This window comes from Phaethon lepturus, unplaced genomic scaffold, assembly GCF_000687285.1.
Source record: "Phaethon lepturus isolate BGI_N335 unplaced genomic scaffold, ASM68728v1 scaffold41184, whole genome shotgun sequence".
Lineage (NCBI taxonomy): Eukaryota > Metazoa > Chordata > Aves > Phaethontiformes > Phaethontidae > Phaethon > Phaethon lepturus.
The window spans coordinates 17,575-38,387 of NW_010537788.1; the positions used below are offsets into that span (position 1 = coordinate 17,575).

The window sequence follows — 20,813 nt, forward strand, 5'->3', positions numbered from 1 at the left end:
ATAATAGCTTTACTATTATAAAAAGCATAAATAAAAAGTGCTGAATAGTTTTATCTTAAAAAAATACTAGATAAGGCTCATTAATCATTTCACCTCATTTCTGCAAAATGATTTCCACTTCCTAGCGTGCCTAGCATTCTGCTTGTTTTTCACTTAACAATACATTTATATAGCCACTATACCCTGTTCTTTTCTCAATTATTGCATGTTTAAATAAAATAATTTCAAAGCAAAAAGTCTGACACCTCTATAGTTCAAAAAGTAAACAGTTATTAAATAACTGAATACTCCACCTAGGAAACCCGTAAGCAACTTCAAAACAGTGATAAAACAATTACCGCAGATTCAAATGAAAGATAAATCCCACAAGCTATCTGGATATTCTCCAAGATATCACAAAATTTGTCTATTTAGACCGAATCAAACCAATAATCTATTTTACAAAATTTACAAATTGAGTATTAATTTATATTAACACATTTTCATTGTAATTTGTATCATTAACGAAGAATTTGCATCTCTTTCATGGAAAAGTGCTCTCACCTGGATTTATAAATTTAGACAGACTAGGGCCGCATTCAAAATGCAAGAGACATTATTTAAACCATCAGAGGACAGCAGGTTAGGCAGAGTTAGGAAATTAATACATTTCCCGTTACCACTTTGGACCACATAAACAACAGAAGACAATCATGAAAAGTTCAACAGAGCTTCTCACTCCACTTTCAAGGAAATCCCAACTTAATCAGTACATTAATCCCTCCACAATATTACGCCATAAGCTTAAATTTAGCAGATAATGTCCATTCCTTTAATGTCCAATGCAGCAAGAATTTGAAAATGCTAAAGTTTCGATAGTATGATCATGAGACTGCACCACAGAGAACATAAATGTAAACATTATACTTGGGTTTGATATTTTTCAGTTAAAGTACAGTACAAACCCTTTTCTCCCCAACTGGTTTTTTTGTTGGTTTTTGTTATTCTTTCATAAAAGCACATACAATAAAATATTTACATAGAGAAGTTAGAAACATTTGAAAGCATCTTAAAAAAGTCAGTATGAGACTTAGAATATCTTGAGTGTGCTGAAGGCACCATTGCTACTCTACCGGGAATGTGTATTTATCAGCTTACCAATGCAGTACCCCTTTCTGTATTACTCAGCACCAAGAGTGGGAAGGTATCAATGGAAGTTGAGGGCATTCAGGGTTCCTAGTACAGGATATCAGTTTTCTTCAAGACAATGTAGTAGTAATGGAAGTCCAGATTCTTTCTGAACACCTGGAGTTGTTTGGGTTGTTTTACTTTGTAGTGTCTAATGCTACCATTTATTCCAGAGAATCAAGGAAAAAAAAAAAAAGAGAAAACACCACAGTGATGATTCCCACCAACAGGAACTGCAGAACTACAAACTAGCTCAGCTACAAAAATGGAGAGCACTGTAATAACTAACTAAGCCCACACTAATGCTTGTCCATGCTCTTTGTGGATGTTTACACAGTGATGACAGCAAAGGGTCAAACACTGTTCAAATGGGCATAAGATATACATGTATGTATATAAAAAACCTAAAACTTTTTACTAGTTCCATCTATTCATAAAAAACATTCTTCATGGGTGTTTCTTCACAGTGTGTCAAGCACTGTCTTGATGGGGAGCTGTTCTGGGCAAGACATTTAAGCTAACAAAGAGCAGCTTTTTTTTTTTAAAAAGAAATTTCTTAAAGCCTTTATACGCATACAGGTCTTAAATGGAATTACAAATATACCAAATTAAACAGACTAATGCCACTTTTCTATTATGCATCTACATTCAGCCTACCACGTTATTGGTAAGTTACGGGTTACAATCAAATCTACAGATGCAGTTGTCAATACCAATCAGAAATAATCCATTTTCAGATTGTCCATTTAAAGGAAATTCAAACTGGGTTACAACAATCAGAGCCTAATTTCTTCCATTCCTACTCTTGGTGGACAGGAAGTAGCACAATAATTTCCAGCCATCAGCAGGTCAGTCAGATATAAACTCTAATCACTATGTATGTCTGAGATGGTGACCACACTTGTTAGCCAAAAACTTAAAAACCCAAGCATATAGAAGGGATACTGCCACTTTCCATTCCCACGAGTCTTGTTAGATGTAGACACTCAAAATTCTTCTTCTTCAACAGCAAAGTTATTTTGCTTCTTCCGAACATTCCAGTGTAAACACTCAGCCAAGCTTTCAAACCAGTCGCTCACAGGATCTCGGAAACAGATCGAAGGAAGGGGATAGCAAGAGGTAGTGATGCTAATACTGCAACAACACAGGAATATCCCAGTCAGTCAAGGGCAATGAACAGCAACTTGAAAAAAAAAAAAAAAATCTTCTATTCACTAGCTAACACAGTGCTACGTTCAGCCAATTTGGTAAAACAGCGAGTTTCCATAATCAAGTAATAACCAAGTCTGCAGGCTCATCTAGACAGAGTGAACACACGGCTTAAAACTGTTAACAGAGGCACTGTGAACAGCACTCTTTGACACAGTGAGAATATTGAACCCACTCCATGATGTCCTGCAGTCTTTTCCTGGTCTTCACATCAACAATAGAGGGACAAAGAAAAATAGAAGTCACCACCTTGACCTTTAATTTTCAAGTTTTAACTATAAGCAACAGCACTAAGAAGGCTAGCATCTAACAAAGGGCCAAATCTCATTTTGAATCCTTACGAGTCTCCTGACCTATTCTATAGATCTTTAAACCTCAGAGGAAATACAAACGATTCAAGATGGAGCATCATGCCAGCTACACATTTTCCTTCCTGGCAACTTGTGCGGACCAAGAAAAAAAAGAAGTCAACCTGAATAGCAAGTCTACCAGTCACGTATCACACAGTTGCCTTAAATCACCCCCCATGAGGACAGGCCACCACATTTTGCACATAAAAACTGAGGAAACTTTACACACTGCATTCTGCTCACTCAAGGCAATAGCATCACAAGTGACCACAACCACTCAACTGAAGTTAATACAGTTTAAACCATATGGCATTATTCACAGCCACTGCTTACATGCAACTCCTGTTAGCTTACATGTTCTCAAGAGATTTTACTTTAAGTTAAATTTACAGAATTTTCTAAAGACATGTCCATCCTCCTTGCCAAGCATGCAATTTTTACACGCTCTTGTCTTAACTTTTCACTTAAACTTTCACTTGATAGTAAGATCTAAAAAACTCATGTTAGAAATTAAATACATTTAGAGCAGCTTGTGCTGTTAAGAGTTGTTAGGGTTTATAGAAGCTCGTTTTATCATTGCCAGCAAAACTTTTGACAGATGTTAGAGAATGAGAGAAGTACATGAATCAGTATTTTCTATACTTATAGAGAGATGCTACAATCAAAAAAAGGCTTGACCTGTCTCCATGGCATATTTCCTGCCTCTTCCTTCCATCAAATGAAACCCATGCTGTATTCCTGGCATCCGGGGAGAGCATAATCTGAAAAAGAGAAAAGAATTAAACTTCAGGTCTAAAATCTATGTTTCAAGCGCAAGGAACAAACACCTCCTTCACACTCCGAGTACAGAGTTGACTCTTTGCAACTTTACAGTTGCACTGAAATTCACAATCTGTCCATAATAACAGTGCAGTAACATACCACACAAGTTCCAAACCTTCATTTCATGTTCAGTATATATGCATATATTTTTCTATATGCAATAAACCCCCTCTTTATAAATACAAGGTCATAAACCAGAAAGACCTTCCAGTTACAGCCAGTGCATGCTTTAATTCAGTCACACGAGTTGACTTAGCATCTCTTTCAAGAAAAACAATAAAGTTAATCCAGAAAAATATTTTCATACATAATGAATCTAAAGCTGTCAAATTTAGGACGTTTTGCTCATACATTCTGAAGAGAAAGAATTGACTACCATTGGCCAGTAACACCCAGCGACATGAAAGCAATTGTGTACTGAGAGCAGTGCCATGAATAAACATTCAACTTATGTTGTAAAACAAGACCAAAAACCCCAGCAAACACTTCTTTCTTAATGATAATCTTCTAACATTGCTAGGAGAGCCCTTAGTTCTCTTCCAGCTTAAGTAGACTGGAGACTTGTAACAGATACAAGAAGCAGAAAGGGGTTCTTACTTATACGTGGATATTTGTCGAAAATACACATTAACTAAGTCCATTTTATATTCAGGTATTACAAGCCTTTCTGCAAGACAGCATTAACAAAAAATAATTAGTGAATTGCAGATAACTACCAATATACTAAAAAACTGCAATATTTCTTGTTTTAGCAGTAGAATTTTTTCATTTGCTTAAACACCACTGATTTACATGCACTTTAGCAGAAATTATGTAAAATTTTATTAGTCAGAATGCAAATGTATGTATTCCCATTTTACAGAACGTTACACAAGTACAATCCAGTAGGAAGCAGTGTAAAATATTTCGCTAGTGGGTATATTATTTTAAATAAAGATGCATTCTTCAGCCAGGCTCGATCCAGTCCTCCTACAAATGAAAGAATGCAGGAGATACACGGCACTTCCTAACTTCTTCTGCTTTGGTCAGGTTCACATGGTTATTACAAAAAGATTTTAACTTAGAAAGAGAAATAACATAACAGAAGCTAACCTTGAGTTCCACTCCAGCAGGAACAACAATAGGTCTGAAAGACAATGAGTGAGGGCAGATTGGGGTGATCATTATTGCAGGAACATTTGGATGAATCATAGAAGCTCCTGCTGCAGCTGCATATGCAGTGCTACCAGTCGGTGTGGAGACAATGACTCCTGTGAAAGGAGCAAAAATTTCACTTACATTAGCCTTACAATCAATGTGTCATTTTGGAAGATGACTAAGAAATCGCACTGTTATGAAAACGAAGCAGAGAATGTACCAACTTGTATTTCACAGGAGAATTGCAGTCTAATACACAAGAAGTCAGAAACTCTCCTCTAATCCTGGCACAGCACGTTTGTTCTATGGTGAAGCTGCATAAACTTCTAGACCTCAGGTTACACAACTTTCTAACAGTGACGTTCTTTTTTTTAATGACAAGAACTTTACAGATAAACTTCTGTATTTCAGGACTTGAAATCTGAGGTCTTTATCAACTTTCAGATATCCAAGCAAATTTTTTCTGAACTATTTCTTGCCCTTAAGCCCTAACACATCATACCCAAAGAAACTGTCAGTTGCCTTCATAAGTCCATAAACAAAGCTTACAACACTTTAATGCTTCACTGTGGAACGCATTAGTTACCAGTAAACAAACATACCTATTCTTTGCACACTAATGTTTTCTGTCACCAATGAAATTAAGCTTGGTATTTTGTTTCCATGTGAGAAAATCCTCCAGTAAAATAGCAACAGTCTACACAAGAAGTGATAAACAATTTAACTCAAGAAGCAGACTCACCATCTCCTTGCACGGTTGTTATCAGGTGTCCATCTAGAAACACATCTACATTGGAAAGGTAAGAAGAAGGACCACGATCCACTACGACTTCATTTAGGACCTGTCATGACATCAAGTATTATACCAGTCCGCTATTGCTGACTTGGCAATGTAATAAATGGCAAGTCGAAATATGCTTTCCAGATCTTTGAAAAACTGATGCTGGTTTAGTACCTGCCAAATTAGACTCTTTACGCTTCTGTCTTATCAAGTGTCAGCTAAAGTTTTCAGATGTTAAGAATTATTTCCAGAAGCTTGTTACTAGCAACATGCAGGGGTTTTCTTTTCACTTCTAAAAATCTTCAGGATATCCCATTTTAGAAATACTACTTTGTTTTTGAAATAGAAGGAAAATATTACTAAACGAAGGTACAATATTAGCACTTATAATTGCAGAAAGTAATGTAGTACATCACTTCCTCATTGTTTAGTGCACATACTGTGAATTAGAACAATATGGATCTGTCCCACACCACTGGGCTAATGTAAGTAAACTGATGAAAAGGGGAAAGTTATAATAAAACCAAGTAAAAGCAATCTAAAAACAGCGCATTAGTTCTTTTGCTTATTTTGCCCTCTGACCTGATATTGCATAATTTGCTTGCCCACTTCTTTCTCTATATTTGCAGACACTACTCCATTTTCTTCTATACCATTTTGTACTGTCATTTTCTCTCTGTGCTCTTTTACTACTTTCACTTTCAGCCTGCTTCGTAGAACAAGTGCTGCATTGCCTAGAATTGAAATATAGGAGAAAGTACACAAAAATTATATGCTAGCATAGTAAATAAAACCCTGTAATGACTAGCAAACTGTATGAAATGCCCGTGAAATCCATCTATTGCCTGTGCTTTCAACATTCCCAATTTCATTCACAAGATAATTGTCTATACTTGGTTAAAGCTCAAAACTAATTTTCAGTAGTAATGAGCAAAATTAATCTAAAATTTGAACCCAGTCTGTCCTCCCTTTCCTCATCATGTAAAAAGAAAATTTAAATGGACATGATCAAGATTGGAAAATACTGTTAGGTTCATAGGATCTTTACTAAGACAAAAGATAAGCCTAAAGAAAATTAGTGTATTAGAAGCACCTATTAAAAGACAACATTCTAGCAATGTGAGAATTTTATACATCTTTTCAGGAATCTACTTTGGATGCAACTCAGATAACCTCCTCTTGAAGAAACAAAGGATTTCTTTCCTCAAATATTTTGTTTGTGTGACTCCTCAGTATTTAAGCACTACACTGCTTAGAGAAACAGACCACTGCAGACTTCAGAGCTACACTCTATTTGTATCTTTAGCTGTCATTTAACACAAGTTCTACACCATCTTTTACTTGTTTACTCCACACAGGACAAAGTTGTTTCTTAGCCGTTTTCCTTTACAAAATGCTACAGAAAGCAGCACTGAATGGGTCAATGCAATGCAATACTTCTCTTAGTTTAGTATACGTTTCTTGTGACTGCCTGATGGGACAACCTAAATGAGTTGGTTAAGAAAATTTATTTACCAGCCTTGGAAAAAGCTACAGAAAAAGTAACAAAAAGAAACACCACACCTTGTCCCCTTAAATTTACCTTCTATAACCTGAGTGACTTGGGACTGAAAATTCTCAAAATTAAATGGAGTAAGAAATCCAAGGGATCCCAGATGAAAAGCCATAACTGGAGGTACACTACCCTATCAATAAAGAAAAGAATTTAAAAGCTACTGAATAAAAGCAATTCATACTTCAACTAATTGCCTGTAAATAGTTTGACTATTGATGTAACTTCAACTGTGCATAATAAAAACAACACATTACATACATTATTTTCAGAAAGTACAGGGTAAAAGAGGCTTGATAAAAAAAGGCATCAACAGCAAAGGACAAGTGTTGAACTCTATAATGAAGAAAAAAAAAAAAAACAACAACCTTCAAATACTTCAAAAAGAAAAGAGGTCTTCAAGTTTATTTCCCATAAAGACCAACCTGGAAAAGCGAAGAAGCGTAAAGTAAGGTCCCATCTCCTCCCAGGCATATGATAAAGTCTATCTGATTGGAGATATCATCATAATCTAGAAGCAACATTGAAATACAAGTTTTGAATTAAGTTGTATCAATACTCTTCATTTCCGAATGTAAATTAACTGCAGCATGCCAACATTCACTCACAAATGTAAAAAACACAATTAAGATCTAATAGCAGCTGGTTGCAAAAGACACATTAGTTGAACAAACCTGACCGAACAATTAAGGAAATACCTATAAGCAACATACTTCAACTTCACTTTCAAGAAATGGTTACCATACCTTCTCTGAAGGTGCAAAATTTCTTCTTCACTGGTCCAAAATTATCATCATTAGCTATAGCAGGGTCTTCCAATACCTTTTTTTCTACATACACTATCATATTGTTCTCCTTAAGAGAGGCAAGATAGGCTTGTTAATAACCTCATAAATTGACAAAATATTTTACTCTCCCCATAATTTACATTAGTTTAAAACATACAAATATTATTTTACAGAAGTGGTCTGCATTTGTTGGTTGGGGGGGTTACTTTTAATGTGTGGTCTAAGTCTAATGAGAATTTTGCAGCTTCCACAGACCATCTAACGGATTAAACTAAGCTCTGGAATAACGATTACATCATACAGTAACATTGTTCTGTTTGTTCAAGGCTTAAAGGATTTACGTCCCCTTCCCTGTAATTTAGAACTGCAAATGGAATGAAGGAAAGCTTTTTCTTTACTTTTTTCTTAAGCTCTGTATTTACAGTACTTAAGTACTGATCTTAAGCTGTGAAACAAGTTTTACTACTTCCAGTGGCAATGGGTATAACAATTTGTTTGCACTATACAATTCTGCACATTCCACATTCAACAGAACCGGTAATTGAAACCAGTTTAGATGTAAAACTTTTAATTATGGTAAAAAAATGGATTTTACATTTCATTACCTCAGTAAGATACACACAAAGCTCTTTAAAAGGCTGCAGCAGACTGGCATCACGTATCTTTTTAATAACAAGGACACTCTTGGGAGGTTTGTTCCATGTCAACCGCTGGCTTGCTGGATCCTGAATGTGCCTAGAGAAAAGAAAAAAAAAAGACAATGTTACTACATTTTGCTCTGACAACATTCTGGTCTGTTAAGAATACATCCTCAATTATAACTGCACGCAGTCCTAGAACAATAGAAAGAAGGATGCAATAGTTCATATTGTAACAATGCTTTTTCCCCCATGAAACCAATCAAGCGTCCATTCTTGTAACTGCTACCATGCTAAGAACGTGTGCAAGCAGGGACTTTAACAGAAGCACTACAAAAGCTCTTGGATCAAGTTCTTGAACTGACTGACACCTTCCCTAAGGCTTCCAGCCACAATGCTTTCCTCTACCTTATTTTAGTCCCCTCTCCTATTAAGCTCACTCAAAATAAGGAGAAACATCCAATTAGAGAATCAGAAGAAGCTACAGCATAATTTTTTATTGCCATCCCATACTGTAAGTCAAACAAGTCAATGTAAATCTAAAAATTAGTGCAATAGTTCCAACCCAAATATTCTTTTTAACATTATTTCCTTCAGCATTTTTTCCACCGACACCAGTATACAGTCACAGTTTTCTCAATACAGATTGAAGCCTGTAGATGCAGGCTACAGCTTTTCTACTAATACTAAACACTATCACAAGAGAAGGGCAAATAATTAAGATTCACATGGTCACCTGTACTAAACCTTCAAGATAAGCCTTAACAACTGTGAAAAAAATATAGTACATAAACTCTATTCTGGGAAGTCTGCACTTGAAACTCTTATATTTCCTATCATAAAACCTCATAAATAAAGGGCTTAAAGAGGAACAGAAGCCTCTATACTTCTATTCCAGGTAAACGTTACAGATATGCAAGCATATGTAACTTTTGTGCAAAATTTCTTTGAAACTCTAATCTATGCATTTACTTTATTTTCATGTCGATCACAAAAATGTTTATCTGCTTAAAAAGTAGCACAACTACTACTTTAAATTAAAAAAATTTAACTTTAAAAAGTATTTTAAAACTACTGTCTGCCTGTTATCACGACAGCATTCTAAGACTTGACAACCTCAAGAACTAAATGTATGTACACAAATAATTTTGCGGCTTTCAAGAAGGTTCAGTAACAGAACCTTCATGTCGCTCTAGAAGACGTGTAGTTGATTTAGGAATACTCAGCTGTATCTTCCTTCTTTAGTATCTACTTCTAAGCTACATCATTTCACAGTTGTATTTCGCATATAACAAGCATCCCATCCTTTTCCATAGGGTGCAGATATAATCCATAAAGCAAAGCAGATTAGTATAAATGCTGAACAAGGCAAATTTACAAAGAGATTTGGATTTAGCACTTCCAGGGGTTAAAATAAAACAGACGATAGAACAGAGGTGGAATTCATTTTACTTTCCAAAATGCCTATATTCTACATATAAATACAGCAGAAACTATAGATTGATGGAGTAGTCTAATACCAGTAACTCTTACTAACAACCAGTGCTGTCTCTCTAAATATTATTACATAACACAGAAGAATACAACATGCGGTTACACTCAGTATCACATACCGACTTTCAAGATTATGCTATATTTCATTTTACAGTCAAGGAATCATAGAATAGTGGAGGTTGGAAGGCACCTCTGGAGAGTCTAGTCCAACCCCCCCGCTCAGTGTACGGGCATTTTGAAGATACCAGACTTGGTCTCAAACATCGCCACGAATCTGAGATGACTATGAATCTGGAAGGCTTGACTAACTAACCTCTGACTTGACTAGCCAACCAACAGCTAAACTGGAAATGAACTGAAATGAAATAAAATAGGAGGAGTTGCATTAATGTGTTTATTGCTGCTGAACAGCTGCAAAGGAACCAAAGCTGAATATTCTATTTCCAACACAAATGGTGACTAAGGAAGCGTTTTTCTATACCAAAGTTAATTTCATAAAATTAAACCCCTCAAATCTCAATACTGTTAAAAGGTAAAAAATAGACATAGAGAAACCACCCCCAAAACTGTTTCAAGATGATTAATCTATCTTCTAAAGCTGGCAAAGAACTAAAGATTGCGGCACTGCTTTTCACTTAATAAACCTAGAGCTAATACAGACTTCATTCAAATGAAAGAGTTTGCCTCTTTCAACTGTACTCACCAATTCCATGTAGTTCTATTAAATGAAAGATTATTCATAACATGCTTTAAGATCTTCATGTTTATTTCCAGGAGTCAGGCAAATGTAAGAGCTCCAAAGAAAAAAAAAAAAAAAGGCTACGGCTTTTCTCACTTAATCAAGTGCTACCTCAGAAGAAAACATTTTTCTATTTGACCTCCCCTCTTCTCAACGACACAAGCACCAAATTCTTTTTTCACTGAATCGTCATTCAATTCACCTGGTCATCTTACGTAACAGTCTTCGGAAAGCAGATTTTTCAATACAATCTTCAACACTAGCCCTTGAAGACACATCAAGACCTTCACTAACTTATGCCTATACATAAAACCTGAAATTTTTTGTTAAAAAATTCTCTCCAGTGAAGAGAGTTTAACAATATTACATTACTGTAGAGAAGAAAAACCAAAACAGAAAAGTTTTGCTTGTTTTTAGAAGCCACAACAAAAACCTTTCATATAGTAAGAATAGTATTTTACAATTTGGTCTTCAAACAGTCCTCTCCTTCAATGACCTGAGAGCACCCTTTACTCCCCAGTTACTGCCAACACTGCATACGCAGCCTTTTCCCTGGCTAGTAGCGTGCGCTCAGTTTTGCCTGCAGCCTGTGTACTCCACCCATCTTGACGCTGTCATTATATCTTACCGTGCTGGCCCAGCCCATGGGGAGGAGCATGTTCATCACAATCAGGTGGGTAAACACACAACACAAGCTGGGTTTTCAGTTGAACAAGAGCACTCCAAGCCACAAACTTTAGAACAGACAGAAAGAATGAGGAAGCTACGAGTTTCTGTACGCTGCAAAATTTCCGCCACACCTTCATAGGAAAAGTTAGGATACCACCAACCTGTTCTGAGGAAGACTACTACTAGTTAGGTAAAGATTGGGGCAAATAAATAACACAAATACCTTATGTTTAACTGAAAAAACAATGAAATAAAACTTTTTGAAGGGACAAAAATAGGGACCACTAACTTGGTTAATCTGTAGAACCTGACATTCCTCGTTTGACCAAGTCAAGACACCATTTACTAACAATACACGGTGTAAAAAGCAACACTTTTATACCACCCAACCTACAAAATTAAAATGTTTCTATGCCCGCGAAGCAGAAACCAACCCTTATTTTCAGAGTATAAAAGCAAACTTGCCTTAATGATATTCATACACTGAAACTGCCATAGCTCAAATAGAAAAATTCAAACTACTACCTCAAACACATAATACCAAGAGAGGGAGAAGGCTTTCCTCAGATTTCACAGTACACAGAACTACTTCTCCTTTCCTCATGTTGTCCATAACAATTTTTCTTCCGCTCTCATTCAGAAACACTGCTCTTTACGTATTTCAAGTTGATGGAATAACCAAAATGCTACCAATAGCTTCTCCGTATCATACTTAGATTGCTATAAGGGTGTTTAATACACATGGTGAGTTTACCGTCAATTATGTTGGAAAGCTTTTATTATAGTTGCCATTGTTGACATCAAACCGTGGATTGCAGATTATGCAAAACATGTCTAAACAAAACTTCAGTACTTAATACTACTCACATGTCCTGCTGTATTTTCTGTGAAATGGTTAATTTTTTTTCTGAAATAGATATACTGAGCTATGAAAAAACTCCCATTAGTTTAGGCAGTAGATAGTGGGCCTAAGAACACCACATGAATTATTAACGTAAAACCAGTAAAATTTATTTCCTTGTATGTCCGTTACCCTGCAGGAAGTATTCCAACCAGCAAAACCACTATAAATCCATACAGAGAAATATCGATTATGTCCTATCATCCCTTGGGAGAAAAAAGACAAACAACAACGACATTCAAACCCATATTGTACTTTTCAACATGCAGATCAAGCTAATGCACATCTAATGGGGTTTTACTTGAGAACACAGTTCAGCAGTGCTATCCATTCTCCTCTCAGACTGACTTTTTAAACGGTTAGTGTGTGGTAACAAAATCACAGGCCAATTTTGGCAATGCAGACCCCAAATGGGCAATCAAGCAACATGAAAACCTCTAAATATCAGGTAAATACAAACAATGCCGATAAGGGGGTGAGTAGTGGAAAAGCAAACTTTTTTTTCTTTCACACAGAATAAGCCTAATACTATTTATTTGACAAGTACTTACATAATCGTTTTAGGGTTTTGCAGCATACAGGCCTTTGGTCCAAATGTGGTCACTGGGCATGGTCCATGCAAGGAGCGGGTTCTCCTAAAAATATATATAAAAATAATAAATAAGTAAAATAATGTGATGGCAAACTGGGTATAATTAACTCCCCAACCACCAAAACCACTTCTTTGAAAAAGCTGCACTAGGCAATACAGGGTAAAGTACGTTTCTTAAACCAACATTTGTGCTTGAACAGCCAATGCAATTTTACACATATTAGCTCTCGCATTTCAAATCTAAAATTTAACTCCTGTACCTATTCTTTGAAAGTGATTTTACATGAAGCCTCACTTACAGTTTATCCCCTTCACACACTGACTAATCACTTCCTAAATATTAGTACCAGGCGCATATTCTTCTTGTATTCATCTTCACTTTGCACAAAGGAAGCATCACAGACTCAAAGAGGATATGGGCAGGTTTTCTCAGGTTGGTTCTGTGAATTCATGTCAAGCCTGCAAAGATTCTATTTAGCCTCTGGACACTGCAATACAGAACAGTACATGCATGTCTCAGAGACCAAAAAAATGTGTAAATAAACCCAAATTATAAAAACAATCTATTTTCTATTTTCAAGGCCTCACTACCGTGAAAAGGAAAAATTCCTGTTTCAGAATTAGCTATGTAGTTTTTACATATTTTAAAAAAGTTTTGTTTTAAGCTAGAGTAAGAAGAAATTTAAATAACTAAAGGACACGTTTTTCAACTCCTCCATTTGTTGTAATCCTAAGTAATAGTCAATATGAATACACAAACAAGTATTTAACACTGCGTACTCAACCAGGTACTTGACCAGTAGTTGACTGAACACTTCAGATTTTGTAGGAATTTATTAAATAACACCAAGAAATTATCAAATGAGACACTTGTGGCAACTTTCAAAAGAAACTCAAAATATCGCTGTAGTAACACTAGCTGAGAGAAAGAGCAGCAGCATTCAGTTTTTGTTAGGTAATCCAGTAGTCTCGCAACCTTCATTTAATAAGTGTGCCTAATCAATTAATTAAAATACAAAACATAAGCTAGGCTTTTGTTTATATAGCGTAAGCACTTTCTCTTCTGTAATATTTTGGCATGCATTCATTTCTGTTGGCAATGAGCAAGCAAACAACTAAGCATACAAACAAAAAAATAACCCCAAGACTGTTGTTTTCAGGCCATGCTCTCAGCAACAATCTATGACAACTGTTAGTTGTGTGTTGTCAGTGTGTGTAAAGGATTAGTCTGCATCAACTCCTAAGTGACACCAGCTTCACTGCTGCAGACACAATAACCACGATACAATTCTTTTCTGTATTTCTTGTAGCACTACATCTTACCTAAGAGCACACAGCTTTTGAACGGGACACGCAGAATGATTAAATCTCATATAAACACTCTTAAAATAGCTTAATGAGTGCTCTTCATCTCAATAAGGTGCAGTAACATATAAATCAGGTTTCCCAGTATAAGTCTTAACAAGCATTTACAATGAAATCTCCAACACCAAGGCAACACCTTCAGATTTTTTTGCCATGATCAAGCCACAGTAATGGTGTCCCAATCATTTAAACACTTCTTTTGTTGTTCAAATCTTCGCACTTAATAAATTAATAAAACGCAAATCCTTCAATTCTAAGGTATATCGAGACACATATCTGCAGTACCAGGCCCTAGTTTTGAATAGGTAGACTCTTTTTTCCCCATTTATTTACCTAGTAAGAGCTAATATGATCTTTGTCTTCAAATAAACAGAAGTTCTGAAGTATCATTTATCCTCAAACTTAAATCCCACCCAGAACACAGGATTACTCCTAGCTTTAGGATGAGATTATCTGGAGCAAGTCAGAACGGTTCTGCCTTACTTTCCTCCCACCTCCTTCAGCAAATCTGTAAATGGGAGTAAAACTTACTCAAGTCATGTAACTGTTGAAACATTATGTAAATGCTATTAGAATTATTCCATTAAACAGAAAGGGGAAATATGCCTTTCCTGTGCTTAATTCAATTAATATAGGAACTGGTAGCTAACCTATTGCTTGGCAGTAACAAATCACTACTGCTTTGCCTTCTATTGTGTGTATTATAAAGTAGCTCAGACCAGGCTGATGACTCACTCTTAGGACTAGAAAAAACCCCTCAGAAATCTAATAAAAATCCAAAACAGATGACAGGTTAAAAAAATATAATTAAGGAATAACAGCAACATCTTATTTGTTCCATGTCTAATAAAACACGCATGTGTAAGAATTCCAATAAGGAAAATGAGTATTTAATTTTCAACATCTAACACACAGAAGTGGTATTTGTTTTTTGCATAATTTTTTCCACTTGTAAGTCTAGGCATGACTAATCCAGTCAGGTAAGATTATTACTGTTTTATAAAGTTTACCTTATTTATATTAAAACAGAAAAATAAGCAAGAGCTGACATAATTAGACATTAATGTGCGTACCAGTATGTGTAAAGGAATGGTGAGTTTCTGTCTACTTGTGAACAATTACACCAGCAATCAGGATAGCTAAATAACGCCCTGGCAACATCAGCTCCCACTTCTTGCTCTACTCAAGCTTCTCCCAAATAACTGCCTTTTTTGCCTTCCTTCAACACAGTTCATTATTCTATGCCATTCCCAGTAATTGGCTAAACGCTGTTCCTACAAGAGGCGTTAAATATCCACATCCGACCTTCACGACATTCAAACAAAGTTTTCTCTGCAAGCTCAATTTAATAACTGGTATACATTTTGGTTGAGATTTAACTTGGTTTTATTAGTACTTTTAATTTAATAGAGCATACACTATTAAATCAATAGAAGGTAAAATATTTGAGTGAACAGAGTTTAAAGTTGTTTGTAGTAAGACTGTCTTTGCTGAGAATGAGCAGCAATGCACTGGAAATTATACATCTTTTAGGAAAATATACTTGTCAGTTTAAAGCAGATAAGGCAACTACTTCAATCTAAATACCACATAGAAAGCCTGAGATCACTTTCTGACATTCTGCAAAATGCCTTGTGACAATTTTGCACTAAATTGAAGACAGCCAGTGAATGAATGCAGAACATCTTAATGAAAAAAAAAAAATCTCATAAACAATAAACATAATTCAAACCCACAATGGGTAGGGTCTACAAAGATCTCTTCTAGTTTAAAAAAGAAAAAGTAGTTACTTAGCTAGAAGATAATAATACACAAAAATTTAGACCACATGGTCTTTTACACAGGTTGACTGAAGGCTACACAAGGGCAAAAACAGTAGTTTTACAGAACGCTTTTAATGTAAAGTCTTACGTATTGACTATGACTCACAACATAGGAGCTAGAACAGTACAGTCAGAGCACAGTCCTTTGTGAACATTTTCCAAAAGCATTAAAGTACACTGACTTTCTGAACTACGTATGCACAGCAAGTATTTTCCTAACCTTTTAGGCTCTTCAGATAAAGGCTTTTATTATGTCTCCTTTCACCGTAAAGCTTCCCCCTGTGATCTTCAGCCTCACCCATATATGCTCTGCCTTGCAAGAGCATTCCTACCATCAAAGCAGTAACTCTGGACGAGAATTTCATCTGTTGAGAAAGTCTTCCATGATTCCATCCATGCTTTTATAGAGGGTCACAAATCTAAGTAAGGTAAAGTTCTGCTATGCTTCCCGCAAGATGAAGACACACTGCTACCACAGCATGCTATTCAATATTTACAATGGGTCCAAAGATCACAAAATCAAAAGTTCTATCCAAGCTGTCCACATAGCAAGAGCCTTGACTAGATTAGAAATTTGGCTCAAAGAAAAAATGGGCGTTTCTCACTGCTGTGAAACAATCTGCATGCACAAACTTACTCTGTGCTGCCTCACATCACCGTATAACCTAAATACTCATGCAGGTTTTTAATACACAGCACTAGAGCTCTAGCTAGTAAATGTGTAAAAATTTGCAGAAGTGTCTCTACTATTGACTGATTCTTTCTTTAAGACTATGAACTCTGCAGATACCTGTTTTGACAGCCATGCCAAATGGCATGTGCAGTTTCAAAAAGAAAAAAAAAAAAGTATCTATTACATTTCACATAACCATTTCTAAATTCAAACACTTTATTGAATCCAGGCTCTGACATACTCACTTCAGACAGCATTTAAATAGCATATACAAAGCAAACAGTAATGCATTGTCTTCCTCAAGCTGCTTATGCACACATAGAACGTTGCTGAAGTATCTACAAAAAAGCAGTTTCAGATCTACCAAGAAACACTGAAACAGAAGGCAAGCCTCACAACCAACCAGAACCTATTTACATGAATGTCAGTTTAGAGATGACCACCAACATGGGTACTTCAGAAATTCAAGTTCTTTTCACAGCATGGACCAATAGGATGGTTCACTAATCATGTTCCTCCCTATTTATTACCACAAAACACTATTTTTGTTTCTGTTCATTATGACTTGTCACAGCTGCAAGACCAGGGCTGTATAAAAAGAGAAGCAAAAATGAAAATCTGGATAACAATTTTTTTTTTTTCCCCCTTAAAGGTAGCAACAACAGGAAGAGCCAAGAGCCATACCGGAATTCTTTGGTGCTTCCTAGGGCTGGTGAAGCAGACAAACTTCGCGACTTAGCTCGTCCCCGGCTAGTATTGCTCCACTCCTCGTCATCATGACACGTTGAGCAATGATAAGCAGAATCTGAGCTCACATCAGCCTTACTGGTACACAGTTTTTCTTGATTCATCTCCATACTGGAAGTGAAAGAACCTCAGTGAAAGAGAAATTCAACTCCTATAGAAAAACACCAGGAGAAAGGGGACAGGGAAGAGAGAAGAAAAATCTCAGTATCAGCAAAGGTAACAAAGTCACTACTAATCACTGACCTTACACACTTCGATAAACACTTCTCAAAAGGATCTGGAAATGCGAAATTATTCAAGGTAATGAGAAGACTTCAAGGTAATCCGAAGGAAAACCAACCAGAATTAAAACACGTATGTTCTCAGCTTTACAAGAGGCTCAATACAAAGTTGTTTCAAGACCAGCACAGATTCACATCTCCAGTTATATACCAGATAAAATTATATTAGGTACTGGAGAGGACAAAAAGCCTTAAATATTTGCCAAGGAATCAAAACTCAGGAAAATCTATTAGGTGATACATATATCAAACAAATAAAACTAGAATACTCTAAGCTGTAACAGGGAAAAAAAAAGCTGTCAGAGTAAGCAAAAAAATAATGCAATAGAGAGAACCTTAATAAACTTCAGTTCTTCACAAAAATTAGATTAATATCAAGCTGAGAAGAGACAAAAACAAGCTGGAGGACGATACTGAAGTTCTTAAATCATTTGTGGCAAACTGGGGAGATGGTCCAAAACAAACAAGATGAAATAAGGACAAATGTGAAGTATTTCACTTCCACAAATAATCAGCACAAATAAAACATACACAGCTGGCTAGACAGCAATTCTGCAGCAGTAAAAAAAAAAAAAAAGCCAAAAACCCAACTTCCCCAAAAGTACTAGAAACCCCGATTGTAAGTTCTCATTATTTGAGCCAAGTAAAAGAAGCCTTATCACAATACAAATAGAAAGCAACTTTCAGTGTATGAACAAACACCAAACAATAAAAAATTGTATCTAAGATAATGAAGTCTAGAGGAACGATACATTCCTCAATTGATTTCAATATGGGGAAAAAGTTGGTTCATTAAAAATTTGAAGGTGCTTTTAAAACAGTTTCATCACTTTGGATGCGCTTCCCACTGTATCCTGTAGTGAATGGACCATAACATTACTGTAACCATTAAAGCAGACGATGGTTCTGGAAAATTCTCATGAATAATGATATTTGGCTGTAATACTAGCAGAGGATGACAATTTCCACAATTTTACAACTATGTTTCATAGCATCTCAACTTTTAGACAACAAAACCGTCAATAAAATGAACTTGTAATTTTAGAATGAGCACTGGCTCATTACTAAATTAGACAGAACCACCACCTATTCAAATTAGAAAATACTTTTGCCCTACTGTAGATTAGGCTTACCCTAAAAGAACACCACTGCAAAGAGGTACAATTACTGCCATCCATTAATCATTTATAAGATCCCACACTTGTAAAGATATCAATGTTTAGTTGTTGGTTACTCATTGCTTAGTATCTACCTGTGACCATGACTTGGGAAACAGTAAACACATTTACAGTTTTTGACAAATTAAAAAAATGTAGCTCCATTTTTAAATAAGTTCAATATAAATTTTGTGCCAGTTACTTGATTTATTACTCTAATCATGCAAGCATGTATGTAAAACAGACTATAAAGTCTGACTAATGCAACATAAATTATTTTTAATAGATTTTTAATTTGTATTACCTTTTATCACAACCTCATCAAGCTCCAGGAATACATCTCTGGCTGGCTGTTTCTGAACCAGCTACAGAAAACAAGTCATTTAGATATGTGAGTTTCAGAAAAGAAGTGCCTTTAAAATGAGATATTCAGTATCTTTGACTGGAAGGGGTCTTTCAGCATCTATGTATGAGGGAAGTTCTAACATTGTTTGTTCTTTAAATCATAATCTAAACTAGCCCACTGTTTTTACTTCAGAGATTCAAAATATGCTTGAACAAGCATTTCTGATGGATTCCCTCTTGCCTGCCTCATGCAAAGTGGATTCTGAATTAACAGTTTTCCTGATCAAATATAGAAAGAACTCAAAATGTTAAGTTCTGAATTTAAACAGAGGGCTTTATCCAATAGATTTGAAAATAATAATTTTTTAAAAGCCATAAGTAAATTAGAAGACTAGACAGTAATTTACCACCTCTTTGTAGCTACTTACGCTTGTAATGCACTTATCATTAAAGGACTATGAATCAACATATCTTAAAAGAAATCCAATACCTTAGTTTATACTTTTAAATCTGAGGATTATTCTTTATAACCTGAAATCATAAAGGCAAATAGAATATTCTTGCGCTTGGTGTATCTATTTCATAGGGCCCAAACAGGCTTCTCCAGCATCTTCATATACCCAGACTTCCACGTACTTTACCATCTTTCTGATTTTTACGGAATTACAGATCTGACTATATCTCTACTGGAGTACCATGCTCTTAGCCAGTATTAACCAAAACTATCACAGTGAGTCAAAGTTAATGCTTATTATACATTAATACATTCCATTTTGTAGAATTAGCCAATAAAAGTACTAGAGATAATTATTCATCAACAGAGGAGATCAGCTCCCCAGGAATAATCCAGACAGGAAAAAAAATACACTGGAACTGGTAGAGGAAAAAAAAAGCAGATACCAACAGCCACTGCAACTGTGTTTCATTATCAAATTTAGAAACCAGATATTTCCAGAACAAGTCCTATCCTCACAGAATTACCCTAGGAGATTATATAAAATAGTTCTTTTTCTCTGCATCATTCATTACCTCTCAGCACAGACTGCTGCTAAACTATTTCAGAAGTAGTGAGAGAAAACCAGTGGCAAGCAGTCTCTCGCCTTCTCTCACCTATCCCCAGCAGCATATTTCTCAGAGATATTCATATACCGCCAAACACGTATCTGCACTCTGCATCCACTCTCAAAAGTCATAATTCTAAGTAATTATTTCTTTAAAGTCTGCACTGCAAAATGGGCACATGCAAAAATTTGACGAGGCCAGGTAGTTAACAATACATCATTCTCCTTTCCTTTCCCATTACATAGGTTATCAACCCCACATGCCTTTTTATCCAAACACTGAGAGCTTGATTTGGGCCCAGGAACATAAAAATTACAACAACAGTTAACACAGTGTATAGAAATGCAACATCTGTGAAAGCAGATCACGGAGAATTAGTTTTCTTGTGACTTAACAGTTGAAACATAGGCATCCTATTCCTCAGCATCACCTTTAACTGAGAGGTGCAGAGAACAATAATTAATACAGCAAGCAATAAATAACGTGTGTTTCTAAGTGACTTTCTTTAAAAGTATCTTCAT

The 20,813-nt window shown here is 35.8% G+C and overlaps 1 protein-coding gene across 1 annotated transcript; it reads right to left on the bottom strand.

The window, feature by feature from the left end:
• Positions 1 to 1,972: 1,972 nt before the first annotated feature.
• On the bottom strand, positions 1,973 to 17,557 carry NADK (NAD kinase). Its single transcript, XM_010286593.1, has 11 exons — positions 17,385 to 17,557; positions 12,799 to 12,882; positions 8,412 to 8,541; positions 7,765 to 7,870; positions 7,444 to 7,529; positions 7,049 to 7,151; positions 6,049 to 6,200; positions 5,428 to 5,527; positions 4,641 to 4,798; positions 3,405 to 3,487; positions 1,973 to 2,301 (listed from the first exon to the last, which is right to left on the bottom strand). Exons 1-11 carry the CDS (start codon positions 17,555 to 17,557, stop codon positions 2,154 to 2,156), a joined length of 1,323 nt encoding a protein of 440 aa, XP_010284895.1. The 3' UTR covers positions 1,973 to 2,153.
• Between the last annotated feature and the right edge of the window lie 3,256 nt (positions 17,558 to 20,813).